The 23,760-nt window shown below is 25.2% G+C and overlaps 1 protein-coding gene across 3 annotated transcripts in view; it reads left to right on the top strand.

The window, feature by feature from the left end:
- The window catches only part of LOC101238067 (uncharacterized), a 174,156-nt gene that overhangs the window by 85,642 nt on the left and 64,754 nt on the right, over window positions 1-23,760 (top strand). For all 3 annotated transcript variants that reach the window (XM_065813576.1, XM_065813577.1, XM_065813578.1), the window contains 10 exons: window positions 2,841-3,106; window positions 8,695-8,814; window positions 8,974-9,264; window positions 12,621-12,929; window positions 13,673-14,368; window positions 15,900-16,208; window positions 16,416-16,727; window positions 17,045-17,731; window positions 21,575-21,724; window positions 21,991-22,161. In XM_065813576.1, the coding sequence (XP_065669648.1) occupies window positions 2,841-3,106; window positions 8,695-8,814; window positions 8,974-9,264; window positions 12,621-12,929; window positions 13,673-14,368; window positions 15,900-16,208; window positions 16,416-16,727; window positions 17,045-17,731; window positions 21,575-21,724; window positions 21,991-22,161 (3,311 nt within the window). The remainder of the gene's footprint in view (window positions 1-2,840; window positions 3,107-8,694; window positions 8,815-8,973; window positions 9,265-12,620; window positions 12,930-13,672; window positions 14,369-15,899; window positions 16,209-16,415; window positions 16,728-17,044; window positions 17,732-21,574; window positions 21,725-21,990; window positions 22,162-23,760) is intronic.

Genomic DNA, 23,760 nt, shown 5'->3' with positions numbered 1-23,760 from the left:
TGCAAAGCTAAATATAACTTATAGGCAAAACAAAAAAGATCAAAAGTTTTCTCTCGCAGAGTCTTTAATTAAACCAAAAATAAAAATAGTCCTTTAAGTCCAGCCGCACAAAAGAGTAAATGATCTCCTACTTCTATTTTTTTAAATAAGTTTAGCATTGCGTAATTTATGGTTGAACCCTTTAGTAGAATAACAAACCTAATTATAAATCTCTTATAAGGTTTACCTATGTGAAAAAAATGTGCGTGTTTTTTTGCTCCTAAAGCAATTTTTCAGAATGAATTAATTTACTAAAAAAAATTTAAGTAAATAAGGAATAGGTTAGTGAAGTAAAAAAGAAATGGTGTGGAACTGATAGAAATGGTTGGTGTGGAACAGATAAGTATAAAAATTTGAGGTTTGGTAAAGATCCATATTTTACGTGTTTGGAAAACTAGGATATATATATAAAGAAAAAGAGTAGAAAAGGTCAGTGAGGAATAGACTTACAAAGACCCGTATTTTTATGAGCCCGGTCAGCTAGTATAAATTAATTGCATTACGTTATTTAAAACTATGCAAATGTAAAAATTCAGTTTATATAATGTTATTTACTAATGTCTATAAGTGTAAAGGTTGGTATGTAAGTTGAGTTTGTAGATCCTTTATGTAAGGATCATGCATGTAATATGTTTAATATATGAAATCTTTTAAAACTTTTTTAACAAATTGAAATCTTACATTGTTTTGTTTTGTATTAAAAACAGCAAAAAGACTGAAAAAATCCATATAAATAAAACATTCTTACTAAGTGGTGGATTTGAATCTTCAAAGAAGTTAGGATTAGTATACTGTGTTTGCAGCGCACTAAACCACAAATGCCAAAAAGTAAGGTTTCTAAGCTTAAAACCATGTTTGACCATCAAGATGGTATTTTACAGAGGCAAATAGCTCGTAAATTCAGTATCTTGCAACCGTATGTGAATAAAATACTCAGAAATCAGTCTGCTATCAAATGTTATAAAAAGCAAAAGATTCCAAAGCGAGATAAGCAAATGATGAGTTGGCTTTACCAAAATTACCGAGACTTTGAATGGATCATTGACAATGAATCATATTTTACTTTAAATCACAGTTCGATAAATGGAAATGCTAGTTACTACTACAGTGATACTTTATTGACTCCACCGAATGTAAAATACAGCCAAAAAGAGAAGTTTCTAGAAAAAATAATGGTCTGGATCACTATTTCGGCCAAAGGTACCTCAAAACTATATTTTCGAGAATCTAGCAATGCTATCAACCAGTTTATTTACATAGAGCATTGTGTTCAAAAGAGACTTATCCCGTTTATAGAAGAGCATCATTTAAATGATAATTTTGTGTTCTGGCCAGATCTTGCATCTGCTCATTATGCCAAAAAGCGTATTAGAATATTTAAAGGCTAAAAATATTGAAATTGTACCAAAAAAAGATAATCCACAAATTTACCCGAATGCAGGCCCATTGAAAATTTTTGGTCAATATTGAAAGGTCTTGTGTATAAGAATAATTGGCAAGCAAGAAAACTTTCACAACTTAAAGAAAGAATTGAGTATTGTTTGCCAAAGCTGATCCTAATGTTATCCAAGAAATAGTTAGTCGCACCAAGAGTTTGATTGACCGTGTCAGATGAAATGGAGTGATTGAATCAAATTGAATATTAGATTGAATAAATTAAATAATTCTCTATAAAATACTTTTTTTACTTTTATAAAACATTATAAAACGAAGAAGTTATAATCCTTTAAACTTTGTCCGGATTTTTAGTTATCACCCGATATATATATATATATATATATACACATGAATATATTATTATTTTATAAACATCAATAAATATGAATTTCTCTCAATACTAAATTTATTTTCTATTTTTTAAAGGAAATTTTTGCTGAATTGATGTGACTAGCGTCTTCAGCTTAAAAGTTTTTTGTTTGTTTTATTTTTGATTATATCTTGTTTTTAAAACGGCAGCTCAGTATGTGTATATATATATATATATATATATATATATATATATATATATATATATATATATATATATATATATATATATATATATATATATATATATATATATATATATATATACATAAAGTGTGTATATATATATACATAAAGTGTGGGTATATATATATACATAAAGTGTGTGTATATATATATACATAAAGTGTGTGTGTATATATATATATATATATATATATATATATATATATATATATATATATATATATATATATATATATATATATATATACACACACACATATATATATATAAGTATATATGTGTGTTTAGATAATATGTCTGACATCACACCAAAATAGCCTGCTGTCGAGGGCTTCAATACATAAATTAACTATCTTATAGCTTGCTGCTGCAAAAAAGTGCTGCTACATTGACTGAAGGTTTGTGTAGTGGCACTATATAACTGTATATATGTATACAGTTATATAGTGTATAAGACCATACAGTTATATAGTCTTGTGCCGCTGTATATTTAACTATATATAGCGGCACAAGATATAACTGTATAATTGTATACATTTATATATGTATATAAATAAAAATATATAGTTGTATATAATTGTGTATAATATATATATATATATATATATATATATATATATATATATATATATATATATATATATATATATATATATATACATATATATATATTGCAATTTTACATTATTGTAATTTTATTTTTTTTTATAATTTCTTGCAATATTTTATATACAGTTTAATATAAATTCTGGTTATTATATATAATTTGTTATAGAGTTTTATAGTATATAATTACTATATTATTTTAGGATTTCGTCTAATAAACTTAATGCAACTGTTCCAATAACACATTTAACTTGGCATTATTTGGTTATCCAGTATGACAAAAATAATTTAAAATTTGTCTTACAAATAGACTTTCAACAAGTAATTACTTATGATAGCATATCATTTGCTGATAGTTATTTATCTATGTTAGTCCATCTTTCTTATAATATATTTTGCTTTCAAGTTTATCAAGAGGTTTTGTTTCCTTCTGCAATTGGAGCTGTGCAATTTTGTCCCATAAAACAGTGTAATTTTTTTTATTTGTAGATTTTTTTTTTAAATGTTTCACAAATTCAATGCTATTGAAGAATTAGTTTTGGACATGATATAAAATATAAAAATATGAGATAATATAAATAGAATATTATATATAATAAATATACACTGCCCAACAAAAGTTTCAGATCACTCTGGAAAAATATTTTTAAAAAATATTAAAAAAAAATTAATTAATGCAAATAAACTTTGGTAAAAATGAAAAGTATATAAAAAAATAAATAAACTGATGCAAAAAAATTTGGAAAAAATAAAAAAATATATAAAGAAACTAATGTAAATAGACTTAGCAAAAATGAAAATTTACATTAAAAAAACAAATAAACTAATTTGATTTAGCCAAATTTGATTACAAACTTATTTACCTTTTTAAACTACAATAAAAATTAACAAGTTTATGCAAATTAATATGAACACAAATTTATTAATATAATTTAACTCAAGTAACGTAGCAAATCAAGTTTAAGTTTAGTAACATAGCAACTCAATTGGGTTCAGGTCCAGCAATTGTGGCCTCAATTTCATAATTTTGAGTTCTCTGTAAGCTTCTTTTTTTTGTTGCAAATAGTTTGTACAGTGTTTGGATGTGTATTTTGGTTCATTATCCTGTAGCATGTTGAACGTGTATGCAGCTGTTCCCAATAAGAAATTTTTCACATGGTATGGCATTACTACATAAGATCTTATCATATCCCTTCTTATCAAGAATTTAATTTACTTTTACAAGATTACCAACCTGATTAAAAGCAAAACTGCTCCACACCATTACTGAACTTCTGCCTTGTTTGACAGTAGGCTGTATACACTGTTAATGGAATTTTTCAGTGGCTTTTTGTCTCACAGATCCATCACTTTGTTGCAAAAATAATGAATTTGGATTTATCTTTTCACAATGCATTTCACCAGTCTATTTTTGTCCAATTTTATGAATTGGAGCAGATTGAAACCTTTTTTTTTATATTTGCTTTTAAATAAGACTTTCAAATAGCTACTTTATCATTCAAGGCAACATTTTAGCTTGAATGATCAAGTAGCTATTTGAAAACCTCTTTTAAAATCGTGAATGATCAATTTGCTAACAAGCAATGTCGTACAACCCTATCTAAAATTTATTTCAAAATGGACTGCACAACGTTTTTTTAAGAAAGAGTTGTACGACTAACTATTAACAAGTTAAAAAATATTATAAAAAGAAGTAATAAAATTATAAAATTATAAAATGTCAAAGAAGTAATAAAATTATTAGTAGCATTGATGTTAGATGTTATTTTATTGAGCTGTAAGTTATCTATTTTTTTACATAAGAGTATAATTGACTCTCTTCAGTCTTGATGTTTTGCAGGGGCATTCTTGTTCTTTTCCTATTTTTATTTATACCAGTACATTTAAACTGACAAATAGTACCACTCACTTTTGATTGCAGTATTTTTAACAGTTTTTAAATATATCTGGTAGTATGACCATTATTTGACAAAATCAGAACGTATTTTTGGTGATAAATTATGGAATGTGTTTCTAGTGATAAATTAGATTTCTTTGACATTTTATAATACTTTCTTACTTTTTTATATCTAAAAATAAACAAAATGTATATTTATAAATTATAAATTAATATATAATATTAATTTTAATTCATCAATAAAAAATATATATATTTATATTGCATTATTTCTTTTAAAAACACATTAGTACTTTTTAATCAAACTATTTGATGACTTGTAAGCAATTGTAAAATTTAATTTCAAATATTTTATGGACCAAACTATTAAAAGTTTAAGTAACTGGAAACTTTTGTTGGGCAGTGTATGAAATATAATTAGTATACAAAATAAAAAGTGAGTTTTGTAATTATAAATTTAATCATATATATGTAAATGTACATCAAAATAAATATAACAGTAACAGTATATTAGTTCTAATATTTGAGGTATTGATAAAGTAACAGTATAATAGTTCTACTGATGCATAGTATTGACAAAGGAACAGTATATTAGTTCTACTGATGTGTAGTATTGACAAAATAATAGTGTATTCTATTTCTCCTCAAATAATTTTTATAAAAAGGAAATAATAATAGTTAAAAAAATAGTTTATATAAGTAATGAAAATAATTAATCTAATAATAATAACAATAAATAATAACTACAGATGAACAGTAAATAACAAAAAGTTATCAGATACGGTACATTTAAATTAAACAAATATAAAATAAAAACAAGATTATCATAAGTAGGAAAGGTAAAGTAATCATTTGAATATGCATGAAAAAATGTAAAAAATTAAGTTTAAACTATTAACATAGTTACTTTTATTTTCCCTTTTTTAATTCTGTATTTAATTGGACAGATAAAACCTTCCCAAAATAAAATTTATTTTTAACAGGCCAAATCACTGTGCTAGTAAACATTCTAAATGGCAGAAATAAAGGGTGTCATTTTCATAAAGATAATGGCTCTGCATATATAGCTTTTGAAAACTATTTGATTGACAAAAAATTAGTCAATATCTAAATAAATATCTTAATCAATTGATGTGGCACTTCTGTGCACATCTTGCGGCACTTACTCAGTGTAGTTAAGGCAATTTTAAAATGTTATGGCATCTATTATATTTTGTTGACTATGACATATTTCTGTTAAATGATCAGGTCTGTGAATTATAAAAAGACTAAAAAAATTAAAATGAGAAATTTTGTGGTATCATAAAATATAAATGTTTATAGCAATAAAACCCAGATCGAAGATTCTTTTTTTTAAAAAAAAAATCTTCTTAAAATCACAATCGCTTATCCAAATAGTCCGGTTAAAATAGTCGAAAAAATAGTGGTAGGTTTGCAATAATTCGCATAGAGCTAAAAATCAGTACAGATGTTGAGGACATTATTAAAAATAAAATATAAAAAGTCCCCTTTGGTTCCACATCTGCAAAAAAAGTTATTCAAAGGAAAATGATAAAAACTTTTTTTGTTTTGCTAGCGCAATTTACTATCTAAAAGAAAAAAAAGTTTTTGCAGCTTCTCTCTGATTTTGGATTAGATCAACAAAATATTGCTAAGTTATAGGGGATTTTATTTTTTGTTTAGCCATTCTAAAATAAATTATATTTAGTTGGATTAGGTTCTTATAATTGTGATATGTTTAAAAAAAATATTTACTTAGTATATTTTTATTTATTAATTATAGTATTTATTTAGTATATTTTTATTTATTAATTTTTTTAAATATAATATTTTTGTAAAGCCATTTTTATGAACCCTGTTATGAAAAATAATTAGCTAATATTCTTTTTTAAGATTTTTTAAACAAAATTCTCTTTTTAAAACAAAGTTTAAAATGTCCCCAAGGTCTGTACCAATTTTCAGCTCTATGCAAATTATTGTGAACTGAAGTTTCTATTTTGACCCGACTAAAATTTAATAAGATTTTAAATAAATATGTTTTTAAGGTGAAATGAACATTATAGTTTAACAATATAATCTGTTCTGATTGTTAATTGGCAATTTTTCTTAATTATAAGCTCTTTTTTGTTTGGAATTCTAGTATTTTTTGTGAAAATTGATAGAAATATTGTGCTTTGACAACTATATATAGTTAATATACGTAAGAACCAATTAGAGCTAGGATCAATAGTAAATTAAGGAATTTTTTCAAAAGATTTTAACTAAATTCATGTTAAAGGCAATTAACAGAATTGAAATAAAGACTCCAAAATGGTGTTCGTGAGATTTATTATGGGTAGTAAAAAGGTTTGAAAATTATATAAAAAAAAGAAAAGTTTCTTTGAATGTTATAAAAACCTGAAGCAAAAAAAATTATAACATTTAAAGATCTTTTTACATAATATGCTTACAAAACCATACTAATTTCAAATAAAAGAGTTCAAGTAGTTTGTAAATCGCCTTAACTTCACTGAGTAATTAGTGCCTGATAGTAAAGCATAAGATCAAAAAAAAAGAGAAAGAAAATTTTTTTCAAAAGTATTTAAAGTAACTGTTTTTTAAAAATTTCTTCAATTTTTATTTGCATAGAGCTGAAAATTGGTACAGACCTTGGGGACATTTTAAACTTTGTTTTAAAAAGAGAATTTTGTTTAAAAAATCTTAAAAAAGAATATTAGCTAATTATTTTTCATAACAGGGTTCATAAAAGAGTATAAAAATACTTTTAGTTTCAAAATTTTGCTTTATTTCTAAAAAATAATTGTATATTACTGGTGATGGTGCCCATTAATCTTTGAACAACTGTTATTGTCATTTTCTTGCTTATGGTTGACCATGCCTTTAGCAATTCTTGTACTGAATATAGAATACCAATATAAAAAAACCACATAACTTAAGTTATTATTGGTTCTTTTTAAAATCAGTTAAAACAACAGGCACCAGAGAAGGAAAGCCAAGTACAGTCTGTCTATACTTGAAACAAAAACTATCATCTTAAATTGCAAAAGCATTATTTTACATATTATTAATTGACTTATAAATAAGTAATTAAAAAAATGAAAATAGTCAGCTAATGTAACAGCCTAGCACTACACTTAATGCAGGTCATATTTCAGCCTGAAACAATAGTAACTGTATTGAGGAGATTTAATTTTAATTATTATATATGCGACCAATCAAATGTGACCAATCTTTTGACAATTATTAGTTCTTGATATTTTCAAAAAAATTAATTCTATTTAAAAAAAATTAGTAAGAACAACTGGGATTCACAAATCATGTAATAGTAAGTGACTTAAAAACATTTCTTAAACATGTTCATTATCAGTTATTGTACCAAAAAATACATAAGAGCTTAGTAATAACATAGTATAATAAAAACTGACAATGCTTCTCTTTATTAATAAACCTTCATTAAAGAGAGAGACAGATAGTGTTTCAAACTGTATTAAAAAAGTTAAAGCACAAAATAGTTATACTACAGTTAACCATTAAAAAACATTATTTTTACCTCAATATTATGGAATTCCAGTTTCTTTATAACTGTTTACTAACAATTAACACAGTAAATTTCACATCATGTAAATTTAAACCATGTTTCAACATAAATTAAAACTATGTTTCAACAGTAAGCAAACTAATAAACCATGTTTCAACAGTAAGCAAACTAATAAATCATGTTTCAACAGTAAACAAGCTAATATTTATGTTTGAATTAAAAAATATATATATAAAACAATTTAAAAACAAAAAGATAATTACAATCAGTTATACTAAAATTTAAATAATGCAGTGACTAAAATCACATTAAATAATGCAGTGACTAAAATCACAACTAATTGTTATTAAGTTAGAGATTATATAAGTTGCTATAGGGTTTAAAATATAATTGTAATTTGCTTTTTTTTTAATTTGCATTTTTTCAAAATTTCTCTAAAATAATCTTAAACAAGTCAACCAAAGAGAAAAACAAAATAAAAAAGAAGCAAAAAATGACATATTTTTTGACATATTTTCACATTTTCTAGGATTTAGTGTAACAACCCAAAATTCATTTAATCATTAATTTCTTTTTTAAATATCATTTTTTTTTAATTATTTCCCTATTTATAAAATTTTAGGGGATCTTGCATGCAAACCTGGAAATCATACATGTGAATGGTGTAATGCTTTTTATGGGACATGGGAGTTTTTACCATTGAACTACATTATTGAAAAAAAAATGGATGAATGTTTTAAAGGTTTTTAAAATTGTTTTAATTGTTTTTAAATTTAATAAAAATTGTAATAAGACATTTTTAAAATTGTTTTTTTAAATATTTAGTTAGTATTTTGTCACTTGATTTCATCAGAGAATTAATAAATTACTTTTATATTGCATATTATTAAATATTTTTTAGTACCAGATGCTCCATTGAGCATTTTTAATTACACAGAAGATAGAAAAACATTAAGAGTGGAATGGATTCCTCCTAAGAATAGTTATGGAATAATGAGTTATGAGATTTGCAGAAGACAATTGTATTTAAATGGTACAAATGGACTATACTATTGTTTCAAACAATCAAATTTGCTTGTGTTTAATTTGACAAATCTTGATGGAGCAAGCACTCATAATATTAGTGTATCAGCCTGTAATTCAGCAGGTTGTAGCAAACCAACATATATTATAGCAAGATTGTCATCATTTGGTAAGTTTTTAAGCTATTTCTAGCATGTATTATTATTTTTGTAACAACGCCATATTTTAGCTTATGTTTTTTAAAGTTTAAAGAAGTCTACTCAGAAGTTCTTAAGTAATAAAAAAAAATATTTTTAAGTTATGTTTACATGATTATAGATTTACATAATATAAATATTAATTTTTTCTAACAATATTTCTTTGTTTAAATTTTTTTCTCAAAGTTTATTTGCTTAAACTTTCAAAATAAGAATATTTTTAGGATTTATCAAAAAGGTCAATTTTTTATATATTTGAAAATAGATTTGTGTAGTGTCACATAAAATAGCACCACAAAATTTTATTTTTCTAAAACATCCATCCTAACATTCCCACAATTCTGGTAGGAATGTTAGGATGAATATTTTAGAATACATTGTTGGAGTATAATATATTGAAATTTTATGATCTTTATGAGACATTAAAGATATCAATTATCTTTATTTCTTATCTTATATTTCTTATATTTTCATCTTCTTCTCCAACAAAAAAACTCACAAGTCTGGATAAAAATTAAAAACTTAGGCCATCTTGACCCTGAAGCATTAAGTTAATTAAAAAGTTCAGGGAAAATCTGTGAAGGTCAGAGAGCCAGTTTGTTTTGTGTGTATTTTTGTAAATAGTTTAACTTGTGAAAAACTAAATTTTTCAAACCAATTACGTGTACAATTGTTATATAGAGAAAAAACGATCTTTTACATACATTATAATATGAACAGTTACAAAATGTCTAACAAGATGTGATGTCTAAAGTAACTTGTTTAAAGAACTTTATGGTTTTTTTGTTTATCCAAAAAAATAATTCAATACCTCTATATTGTTGAAGTTAATACTTGTAATGCAAAAATTGAAAACACTAAAACTAATACAGTTTTAAAAAGTTATAAGAAGTATTCGATAGAGACCTTAAAAGTAGCTCTAATTGAAATTAGAAAAAATAGGTATCAAAAGAACACCAAATACCTAAGACTGCTTTGAAAAGGCATTTAAAAGATAAAATAACTAAAAGTGAAAAAAGGAGTTAGAAGCATGCTGATAAATGGTGGGGAGAAATAATTTAGTGAATTAGCTTATAAGTTGCATGAAACTTGATCATTCAATAAGGCAGGAAGAGTTGATGAAAATAGTGGCTGAAATACAGATGCAAAGAATCAACAATTTGTCACCCAAATTCAAGAATAGCTATCCTAGTACATTCTGGATTTATTTTTAGGGCAAAACAACAACATAGCATTAAGAAAGAATCATTGAGTAGAGCAGTAGCCAATGTTTCAACAGGTCAACGTGAAGATTTTTTTAAGTAAATCTATAACTTTTTTGTGGAAAGCAAATATTTAGACCATCTCAACATGCCATGTGCTTTTATGAATCTTGATGAATGTTTGAACTTAATCCAGGGCTAAAAAAGGCATTTGTAATATTTGCCCTGTTAATTCTGCATAAGGAAAATAAAATATCACTGTTTCCTACTGTTTTTCTGCCTATGAATTAATGAAAATTATATGAAATAAATTCAAATCATATTTAAAAATTCATTCAATTAGATGCAAGATATCGCCTATTCTTGTGGCAAAATTTATGCCAATTTTCTTTTGACTCAAACACATTTCTGCTCAGCGTTTCATTTTGGAACAATAAAATATAGTTGGTAAAAAAAAGTAAGAATGTAATTGGAAATATATAAATTAAAAAAAAGAAAGTAATGAGATATTTTTTGTAAAAAAGCCAGAATAAATAACAAATGGATTTTGAGGCATGGGCATTTATCAATTCAGTTATCAAAAAGTACATATAGATTGTTGTCTTGGAAAAAACATAACCACTGAAGCCATTAAAAATGTAGCAGTAATCAGTAACAAAGTCATAATTCCTGACACTTCAATTGAAGGTAACACGTTTTTAAATTTTAGTTTCTAACTCTTATTGCATAAAGAGTATCATAGTTGGAATTCTTTTCATAGTTGGAGTTCTTTTCATAGTTGGAATTCTTTTCATAGTTGGAATTCTTTTCGTGTTGGAATTCTTTCATTAATAACAAATTTGAAACATTTAGATGTGTCCGCTGATAAAAGAACAAAACAGCATGATTGTTCTCCAGAACAATAAAATATGTAACTAAGTTCTATATAGCTTATCTAGTTTAAAAAATATCTTCATGACATCATTTAAAACTGTATTTTGGTACTGGTTTTTTGTTCATTTTAATTGAATACATATCTATTATTATTGATAAAAATATTTAATAAAAAAAGTGTTTTTATAAATGTTAAAGTTTATAAATGTATATTGGAAAAATTTTGCTAAGAAGACATAACGTACTAAATGCATTATTTTATTTTAAATGTTACGACTGTAATTTAAAATATTAATTTGATTTGTGTGCAACCAAAAAATACATTTTTACTGCCAAAAATTAAATTGTGTTATAAAGTGAGATATTTATTGAATTTTATCATTATAAAATAATAGACTACACTTAGAATTCGGAAGCATTTTATTGAGTATTTAAAATGTTATGAAAACTTTCCTCGGTGAAAAAGGAACTACAGCCTTTAATAGATTGTTTACCCTATATATATATATATATATATATATATATATATATATATATATATATATATATATATATATATATATATATATATATATATATATATATATATATATATAAATATATATATATATATATATATATATATATATATATATATATATATATATATATATATATGTATATATATATATATATATATTATATATATATATATATATGTATATATATATGTATATATATATGTATATATATATATATATGTATATATATATATATATATATATGTATATATATATATATACATATATATATATATATATATATATATATATATATATATATATATATATATATATATATATATATATATATATATATATATATATATATATTAGTTAGTACTACAACCATTTTATAGTTTATTTACCCTACACTCTTTGAATATTTTTCACCCTAATTAACAGTAAAATAATAAACTAATCAACAGTTAAAAAGAATTTTTTTAATTGATAATAGTTGTAAATAGCAAACTTTAGTCATTATTATCTATTGATACATTTTGTAATAATTTTACATAATCCAGTTCTAGTTAGTCAAAGCCAGAATTTATTATTAAGAGGTAAAAACCTTTATGAGCTCATAAATCTGAAATGAAATTAGCTGAAAAAAACTCACATTTGTTATTATTTTATTATGTATAATTATGTAATTATTATTATTAGTCATGTATAATTATGTTATTTTATTGTTTAAATTATGTTTTATCTCTTTAGCACCAGAGCGATCTCCCGAAAATTTTACTGCTATTTTTAACCAAAGTTCAATTCAATTTAAATGGAATAGCCTTGAAAATACTACAGATGCTTGGGGTGATTATAAAATACCTGGATTTTATCAACTGCATTATGGCTTAGTGAAAAGTCCAAGTCTAAAAAACATTAGTTTTACTACAATAAATTTAACAGATAATCAGTTTGTTTTGCAAAATGTCAACTCCTGTTATTTTTATATAGCTAGTTTAAATGCATTTTCTGTTGGTGCTGGCCCAGAAAACTATATATGCATTCAAGATTATTTATCAAGTATGTTTATTGTAAAATATGATGAAATAGAAACATTTTTAATCATGTTTTACTATAGTTGAGATGGCTACTAATTGTTTTTTTTCTTTAATACTTTTTAATAGTCTTTCAAATTTTTAACTCCAAAATATGACACCAATATATACATATGAGTGGAACAGCCAAATATCCATTTATTAGATAAGTTACTTTTTCTGATGCTAATTTGCATTTTGGCATTTACACTATCTTTTGAAAATTGATTAGGTTTTAATAAAAGTTTTTGACAGTTACTCTGTACATACTTTGTTTTAGATCAGCTGGTTTTTTATCTTAGCTGGTTTGTATCATTTTATCTTTTTTATCATGGTATCATTTTATCTTAGCTTCTTGCTCTCAGTTTTTAATATACAAATGTTTTTGGGAACAACAAAAAAATAATCTAAAAACAACCTTTGTATGTTTCATCATATTTCCTTATTCAAATATCCTAATGCTACTTTCATTAAAAAAAAATTTAAATGAAAGTAGCATTTTAACAGGAAACTTTGCATTTTTATTAGTATATTTTTATATTATTGTTTTATTAAAATGATTGATTATAATGAAAGATTTTTTTATTGTACTTCTGTTTTTATCCACAAAGTTCATTGTTTTTGTGTACAAAACATTGTTTGTTTTTTAATTATTATCACCTTTTTCTAGTAATTTGTTTTAATTTTGTTGTTAATTTTGTATCTTTTTTTCTATTAAATGTGTTTTAGTGCCATTTTGCATTACATCGTTCATAGAAAGTGTTTATGTCTCCAGCTCAAGTGCCTCTTTTTTTGCGAAAAGGTTTTTGCCTAATTATTTGCGTGGATCAAATACTTATTGGTTGTTTCATGTAAATGTTGTAGATCAATATTATAATCCTGGTCCTCCACCTGATAAATATCTTCAGAGACCAGTTTATCTTAACCAGTCCTTAGAGAAATATTCTGGAATATCAAATCAATGCACACAGTATGATTTGGTGGAGTACTTCGACCAAAGCACTGATTTTGTTTTAGATCTGGTAGGTTTACACCCTAATACAAAATATGAGGTGTCAATGCAACCTTGTAATGAATTAGGTTGTGGTAATATATCAAATAATGTTACAATCCAAACATACTCTGATGTACCAAGTTGTGAACCTACACTTCTCCAAATGCAAAGCTTTTCATCTACTTCAATGAACATATCATGGAATAAGCTTAACTCAAGTTGTGCTAATATTGATTTAAATCAAATTAGTTATACCTTAAAATGTTATCAAAGTCAAGGTAACAATTTGTTAAATAAAAAAATTAATAACACAACAATATTGCTATCAGGTTTGAACAGCTATGAGCAACTTTGTTGTGAAGTTGCTGCTTTAAATATAAATGGAACAGGACCTTTCAGCTCACAAAATTGTGCATTTACTGATGAAGATAGTAAGAATATAGTTTTAAAAATTTTTTTACTTTATTTTTTCTATTTTTACTTCCTTTAGTTTAGTATTTATTTATTTTAAATGTGTACTTGCCGTAAATCTCTATCTAAAAATACATAAATAATATTTTCAGAAAAATGTTCTTGGTTAGAAAAAAAAGGTTATTAAATACTCTTATAAATAAAACAATGAGCTCTGAATAATAAATGCTATACCTAACAGCAATTGAATTATTGAGTAAATAATAGAGTATATGGTATATATAAAAAATAGTAAATAAAAAATGATAATGTGTTTGTGCATTATCATGGTGAAACACAACACACCCACGGTTTACTGATTCTGGATATTTTTGTTGCAAGATAATACTGCCATACCAACAACATACCTTTTTTTTTGATGAAAATTAGCATTTGATATTGATTGAGATAGCTTACCGTGTTTGGATCATAATCTTTTATGTTGGATATTAGAGTAGACAATCCATTTTTCATCAGCAGTTATCATTCTCTTTAAAAATAGATCATATTGATTCCGTTTTAAAAGTATTTTGAATATGTTGATGTGTTGCGTTAATTGAATTTCTTTGAGTTCATGTGGAATCCCAACATCAAGCTTTTTCACATATCCAAGCAAATCCAAACAATCATATTCTCAAATGATTATCAACAATTGTCTTGGATGTGTTTAGCTTTTCAGCAGTTTCACAAACTGTTATATATTAATCAGCATAAATCAAAGCTTTCACTTTGTCCTCATTAATCTTAGTTGGTCTACCACTATCTGATGCATCTTGAGCCGAAAAATTTCCAGAACAAAACTTTGTAAACCAGTTTTGGCAAGTAAGCTCTGTTAATGCATCACCAAAATAATGAATACATAGCACAAATATTTTGATGTGCTTCTGCAGCTTTTCTAACTTTTTTGAAATAGTAAAGTATGCCAAAAATTTTCATTTGATCTTTCATTTTGAAAATAATGTCAAATAAGTATAAAACATGTGATCACCTTAAATTTTCTCTATAAAGTAAATATTAGTCTAAATTATTAAATGATAAAATAAGTTTGATATTTGGTAACACTCAGACATGTTAAAAACATTATTAAAAGTATCTGCTACAAAAAACCAAAACGATCTCTGGACAACCCAATGGCTTAATATGAGAATATATTTATGATAACATTCTTCAGCAATTTTCTACATTGGGAAAACTATACTTTTTGAAATATTTGATTTCTTTAACTTTAGTTCAGCAAAAGAAAATTCCCAATTTTTGAATATTTAACAATTTGTTTATTTATAATTTCAAAGAATTAGATTTAAGGTTAATGATGGCTTCTTTTTTTTTAAATTTTTAATAAATTGCAGTTACAATTTAAGATAACTCTTTTTTTATATCTTTAACACCACATACAATAGTGAATACACCACTTACTATTGTCTAAATCTCTATATGTCTTCATATCATCTAAAAAAAATCTCTAAAAAATTTTTTTTTAATATTTAAAATATTAAAATATTTATTGTTTAGTTCCTGATGCACCAACATTTATCTCTACTAACTACATAAAAAATGATAGAACAATTAGATTGGAATGGAGCTCGGTTTCTCTACAGAATAGTCATGGAATAATAACAAGTTATGAGATTTGCAGAAGACAATTATATGTAATTGATTCAATGGAGTCTAACTACTGTTTTAAACAATGGAATTCTTCAATACTTGAGTTTTACTTGACAGGTTTGCAACTATCAAGCACTTATAATATAAGTGTTGCTGCATGTAATACAGCAGGTTGTGGGGAACAAATTTTTATTGCTGCAAGTTTTATACCATTCGGTAAATTAAATTATAAATATAAAATAGTTTAATTTAAGTTGTAAATTCTTTTTTCATTAATAAGTTCTACATTTTGGTGTGTTAAAGTAAAAATAAAATAATTATAGAATAATAATTATATGAAATATGGTAAAAATCATGAGACATTAAATTGGGAAATAATATTTTTCATACAGTTTTTGATAATTATTATAATCGTAATTTTAGCACCAGACCACGCTCCTGATAATTTTACAGCCATTTTCAACAAAACTATGATTCAATTTAAATGGGATTCTCTTGAAAATACTACAGATGCTTGGGGTGTTAACAAAATACCAGGGTTTTACCAGCTACATTATGGTTTAGTAAAAAGTTCATCAGTAAAAAACACAAGTTTCACAAATATTAATACATCAGACACACATTGGTTTGTTTTGAAAAATATTGATTTGTGCTTTTTGTATATAGCTAGTTTGAATGCGTTTTCAGTTGATGCTGGACCAAAGTATTTCATATGCTTTCAGAGTAATCTTTCAGGTATCTATTTTAACCTTTAGAGTTGAATTACGAGTTGCATTGAAATAAAACTTAAAAAAGTTTAGTATCATTCAAAATTAATTCATTAAAAATAAATGCAAAAATTGTAATGTAGTAACATGAAAATTGTAAAATAGTAAAAAAATTGTAAAATAGTAAAAAAATTGTAAAATAGTAAAAAAATTGTAAAATAGTAAAAAAATTGTAAAATAGTAACACGAAAATTTCTTTTACTTGTGTAATTCTTTCCTAACTTTTTGCTTGTCTTTATTTTAATGCTTTTTTTTATTAACTGACATTTTAAAATGAATTCATAGAACCACTCTGCATGAAACCATTTATTTCAAGTTTTTATGTTTCCGGTTCAAACAGTGCTTCATTTACTGCCAGCAGTTTTCTTCCAACTTTTTTTCGTGGAACAAATACTTATTGGTTGTTTCATGTAAATGTTACAAACCAAAACTATAACCCTGGTCCTCCACCTAAAAAATATCTTCAAAAACCTGTTTATTTTAACCAATCCTTAGAGAAATATTCTGGAAAATCGAATCGATGTACACAGGAAGATTTAGTGGAATACTTCAACCAAAGCACTAATTTTGTTTTAGATTTGGTTGCCTTACATCCTTATACACAATATGAGGTGTCAATTCAACCTTGTAATGAGTTAGGTTGTGGTAATATATCAAATAGTGTTACAATCCAAACATACTCTGATGTACCAAGTTGTGAACCAACACTTCTACAATTGGAAAGTTTGTCATCTACTTCAATAAATATTTCCTGGAATAAGGTTAAATTAAGTTGTGCAAATATTGATATAAATCAGATTAGTTACATTCTAATATGCAATGGAAGTAAAATAAATGCAAGGATTTTTAACACAACACTACTTGTTTCAAGTTTAAAAATGTATGATGTTCTTTGTTGTCAAGTTGCTGCTTCAAATATAAATGGAACAGGACCATTCAGTTCTCAAATCTGTGCATCAACAGAGGATGACAGTATGATTTTTCAATTTTTTTGATTTGTGTATATCTGTATGTGTATGTGTTTATATATGTTTGTCACATGTGAAAAGACTAAAATAAAAAATGAAATGTAAAAATATTTTCTCAACAAAGTTTGAATTACAACTTAATATACAATAACATGTGGTAGTGGTTTAATTGTAGAGTGCTCACCTCATAACCAAAAAGTTCCAAGTTTGATCCCTGCAACGTCCCTGGTAGTACTGTGCTCAACTTGTTTTTCTGTGCAGCAGCCTTGTTTGTCAAGGTTTGTGTTTTGGAGTTACAGAGTTAAGAGAGGCTACAAATAATGTAGCCTCCTTGACTGTAGTGGCCTTCGCGGCCATGAGAGGTGAATTAACATTAAAAAAATAAACAAATAAAAACAAACATAAAACACAGGGCAATGTGTGTGTGTTTGTTTGTTCTCTATAGAAATCCAAACCGCCGGACCGATCTCGATGAAATTTGGCATGGGTGTAGTCTTCGAGGGGGAGAAGGTTCTTAGCTGGGTTTTGACCCCATACCCCGACCCCCGGGGTCAGGGGGGACCATTTTTTGGGCCCATTTTTGAGCCCATTTTTGTGTACAGATATCAGGTAAGCCAGTTTAAATATTGGCCCGGGTAACTCCAGCTAGTTTTGATATAAAAAACTGATAGGATGAACTGATATAAGGTGAAAACTATTTTGATATTTCAATAATTTTTTTAAAAAGATGTCTCCAACTGTTTGATGCAGTTCCAACACTATTGTACAACATTTTTGTTCAAAAGTAGTGGAATGCATTTCATTTCATGACTTGTTTGTACATAGTTAATCTTAAGGGATTTTTTTATTTTTCTTTCATGGTAGTTAGAATTGATTGTGATTGTTTTGAAGTACATCCAATTAAATATACCCCGGCAATCCTTGCAGAATGCTGATAAGTTATTTTCTATAACTTTATTTTTAAAACTTTTATTTCTTAAAGAAGCATAAACCAATCCTTTTTAACTTTTTTATACAGAGACTTTTTATATGCTCCCAAAGAAAAATTTTTATAAACTCTTCAATGAATCTTTGTATGCAAATTTTCTTATGTATATAAAAATTAATTTTCAGCAATAATAACTAGTTTATCTTTTTTTAATAACTAATTTATCCTTCTTTATTCCTTTTTTTCCCTTCTGTCTTGTTTTTTTGCTTTTCTCCTCTTCTGTTGCATAGGCTGCAGCACTCTTGTCAGTGTCATAAAGAACTACATCCTAAAATCAAGATTCAATTACATTTTTATCTTTTATTTTTGTTTTACTATTACTTACTATTATTAACAAAGTCTTGGAATCTTTAATCAACAAACTTCTAATATCTTACATTAAGCCTAAAAGTCTAATCTCTGAAAATCAATATGGATTTTAATCCTCTAATTTAAATGCTAATATGTTAACTGTTGCATTATAAAGTTTTATCACGCATTAGGCGCAAGCCATAAAACTTTTTTGAATCTCTCCCTTCTAACTGCAGTATTATTGTTGTCCTTGATAAACAACACTCACCAGTAAATTTGGGGGTACCATAAGTATCCATCTTTAGTTCTATATTATTCTTCTTATATATTAATGGTCTTCCTATTAATCGTATCTTAAGTATTCTCTTTTGTAACAGCTTAGAGCTTGCATCAGTATAAAATATCAATTGTTGTTGGTGTTCTAATTTGATGAAAAGCAACACTCTTACTGAGTCTTCTGCTTTATGTCTTCTATGGTCCCTTACTACTGATCTTTAATAGAAACTATATATACAATCCATTTATTATCTGCTAAAGTTGTTTCTTTATTGTGCTTACCATTTTTTACATCTGATATTGTTCTCTTTTTCTTTGTTCCATCAACGCAATCTTGTATGACTTGTAATTTATCAAAATCACTTTCTTTTACTGTGAATATTCCTTAAAGCTCAAAAGTCTTTTATTCTTCTACTTTTTTCCTTTAAACATCGGTACTTTAGAATTCTCTATCATCTTCATGTTTTCCTGGTACATACGATTTGCAGTTTTTTATGTCTTCTGTCAACCACTTTCTTTTTCTTTAACTCTTCTTTTTTCTGTTATTTCTTTAACTTAAATAGTGGTTACTTACAGTCTTGTTGTGAGTGAATTTATTATTTATATATATATATATATATGTATATATATATATATATATATATATATATATATATATATATATATATATATATATATATATATATATATATATATATATATATATATATAAAAGCCTTCCCCGAAAGCGCGTGCCGTTGTATGCCTTGTTCATCCATGTTTAAAGTAATTTTTTTAGATAACTTGACCACGTTTTTTATAGTAAGCTTTTAAGAATTTGCTGCAAAATAAACATATAATAAACTACAGAGAATAAAACAGCAATACTTGAAGAAAAGAAATAAATACTATACAAATTAGAATATCTAAACATAAAAACTTAAAAAAAAAAGAAAATTAAAAAAAGAAAAATTTTGTCAAAAAAAATGTACCTAAATATTTTACTGTTTTTGTTTTCTTTTTTTTTTAAGAAGTTTGTTATTTTCCACAGCCAAAATTAAAACAAGTCAAGAAATAAAGCTGATAAGTATATAGCGAAAACAAAAGCATTTTTTGATATACAATTTTTTCGAGACTTTTGTCAGTCAGTATATTAAGGAAATACTTTATTATTTGAATAATAAATAAGGACCATTTTTAAAATTTTTTTTTTTAATGTTTTTGCTAAACTTTACTGTTTTTATCAATGCACAGGAAAGCAAAAAAATTACTATTTATTTGTGACATATATTTTTATTTTTTAACAAGTTTAACAATGTAAAATAATAAAAAGTCATCAATACAAATGTTCAAATATAAAATATTTGGTTGTTTTCACTACCTCCATTAAAATAGTCTGCGCTTTTGTTGGATTCTCTAAAATGCGCATTTAAACCTGAGTTTATTTCCTGATGAACTTTTGTTATTGAAACTCCAAAATCTGCTTTGTTATATTACTGAACTTTTTTAAAGAAACTTTTAGGAGCCTATTTAAAATATTTTTTTAAGTTTTTAAATACAATTTTTCAAACAGAGAAATCGTTATATTCATTATCTCTAGTAATTTGTCTTAACATTGAAAATTCTGCAATGTAAAGGAAACAATTTCTGACAGGCATAGGTATTGTAAATACTTAAAAATCAATTTAAAAAAAAACATGGTATTCTTTTATTAAATTTCTTCTGTCATTACAAAGTTTATTAATCAAATAATATATTTTACAAATAAATAGAAATTTAATTTTCTGATTTTCCTATTATATAAGTATTGAGTATAAAAGCCACAAGATTTTTTAAAACAATTTGTAGCCTATTCATTTTAAAATAAATCTGTTTGATTGAATTTAACATAATACAAAAATAGTTTTCAAAAGGATGATAAAAATATAACTTTCAAAAATATGATAAAAAAAATAACTTATTAAAGCAACAAAATAATCTTTTTAAAAATTTGAAGTCTATTGATTTTAAAATAAATCTATTTGGTTGAATTTAAGATAATGCAAAAATAAATTTCAAAAAGATAATTTAAAAAAAAGCAACCTTCAAAAGGATGACTAAAATAAAGCTTTTGATCTTTTGATCTGGTTGATTGACTTATTTGTTTTAATTTCTCATCTTTTCTTGAAAAATTTGTAATAGTTTATTTGTAATTGTAACTGTTTGTAACTTATGTAATAGTTAAAAAAAATAGTTATGCAATCTGTATTGAAATTATACATTATTACATTAATAATAAGGCACAAACTACATATAATTATTTGTGATTTTAAGGAGATATTGGGTTTAGTGAATGGTTAGAATGGAGTTTTTGTTCTGAAACATGTGGAGAATCAAGTTTTATGATTAGAACTAGAACATGTAATGGGAACTGCAGTGGTTTGTTTTCACAAAAAAAAAAATGCAAGGTGCCCGTTTGTGCAGGTATATCTACAACATTTAAAAAAAAAATAAAACATCAACTGCATAAAATTTATAAAAGTCATAGCATAAGTTCTTGTTAAAAAGATTGTAAAAATATAAAAAATTATTTGGAAAAATTGTTCTGTTTGTAACTTGTAAGTTATACACAATGGCAATTTTTATGAGTAAAAATTTTATAAATGTTGGTGTAATGATTATGATTATGCTATTGAAAAATATAACGTTAATGGAGATAATATTAATCTATTTATTTATTTTAATTTAAGTTGATGGCATATGGACAAGTTGGGGACCTTGGGGAAGTTGCAATGCAACTTGTGGCTATGGTGTGTCTATTCGAACAAGAGCGTGTGATCCACCACCATTAGGAAGTGGTGCTCCATGTTATGGACCAAATATAGATATTTTTAAAGAATGTGTTGCTTTTCCATGCCCAGGTAGCAACCATATATTTTTTTGTTTTTGTTTTTCATTTATCAAGTAATGAAATAAAATTTTTCGTATTTAATGACAATAAAATTGTAACTCTGTATTTTATCAGTCATGTACATAAAGCAAAAAATGCCAATAGATGTTATTTTGCAAATTAATTACTCGCTATTTTAAATGGTGATAACTTATCATGAACATTATATAATGGCATGAGAATAAATTTTTTGTTAATTAAAGCACTATACAAATATACTATTTGTTTTTTTTTATCTGTAAATATTTCTAGTCATCAAATTCTCAGTTTATTAAAAACCGTAAAAACTGTTTTAATTAAATGGTCAATTTATCATATTGCAAAAAATAATGAAAAAGCAAAACAATTATTTTAAAACAATTAATTATTTTTAAAACAATTATTTTACTCCTTCAAAAATAATAACAGTCAAAACTTACTAAATTATTGCTTGTGTAAACAAACAATAATTTAGTAAGTTAAAAGCTGTTTATGAATTATAAATAAATTATTGCTTGTGTAAACAAACAATAATTTAGTAAGTTAAAAGCTGTTTATGAATTATAAATAAATTATTGCTTGTGTAAACAAACAATAATTTAGTAAGTTAAAAGCTGTTTATGAATTATAAATAAATAAATAAAAATTATAGGAAAAAAATTATAATTACTAAAAAAAAGATCCAAAAATTATGGTAATTTAAAAATCAACCAATAAAAAGTTACACTAACCTATTTACACATTGTATGAAATATTAAAATTAGTTTTTGTTTAGGCAGAAACTTTGAGGAATAATTCATTTTGAAAATTTAAGTGTTTTAAATTAAAAATCAGTTGACAATAAAAATAATAATAAAAAATATGTCTTAAAATAAGTTATTAGAGTTTTTTTGTTTTGTTTTAAAACAACTATAAAAAGTTTAAATTAGTTCTTATATATTTTTTAACTCCTCTAACTTTAATTGTGTATATATATCTGCTAAAGAGTTACCAGCATTTAGTTTATAAGAAAATAATTTATTGAATAAGATTTAAATAAGATTTAAATGTATTTTTTATCTTATTTTGCAATTTCTTTTATTTAAAATATTTGATCAAAACTAAATTCCTCTACACTGTTGTGTAAACCTTGCCATAACCCTAACCCTAAGCCTGACCTTGATGCTGACCCTAACCAAACCCTCAGTCGATGTAGCAGCACTCCCTTGTGAGTCAGCCTATTTGATAATCGATGTATGTACTTTTTGGCTCTCTATAAAAGTTGCTTACGGGGACATTTTTTTAACAAAAAAGCAATGCTTACGGGGACTAAAATTTAACAGGTACACAAAAATGTCCCCAATAATGCTAATGTCTCCGTAAGTATTCTTTTTTTGTAAAATCTGTCCCCGTAAGTGATACTATAGGTGTAGGGTAGTGGTGTAGTGGTGTAGTGATAGAGTGCTCGCCTCATAAGAGAGAAGTTTCAAGTTCGATCCCCACCATGCCCCTTGTAGTACTGTGCTTGACTTGTTTCTCTGGGCAGTGGCCTTGTTTATTAAGTTCATGTTTCAGAGTTAAAGAGTTGAGAGAGGGTTGTTACCACAATTAA

This window comes from Hydra vulgaris, chromosome 12 (assembly GCF_038396675.1).
Source record: "Hydra vulgaris chromosome 12, alternate assembly HydraT2T_AEP".
NCBI classification, from domain to species: Eukaryota; Metazoa; Cnidaria; class Hydrozoa; order Anthoathecata; family Hydridae; genus Hydra; species Hydra vulgaris.
This window is presented reverse-complemented; position numbering and strand designations above follow the sequence as displayed.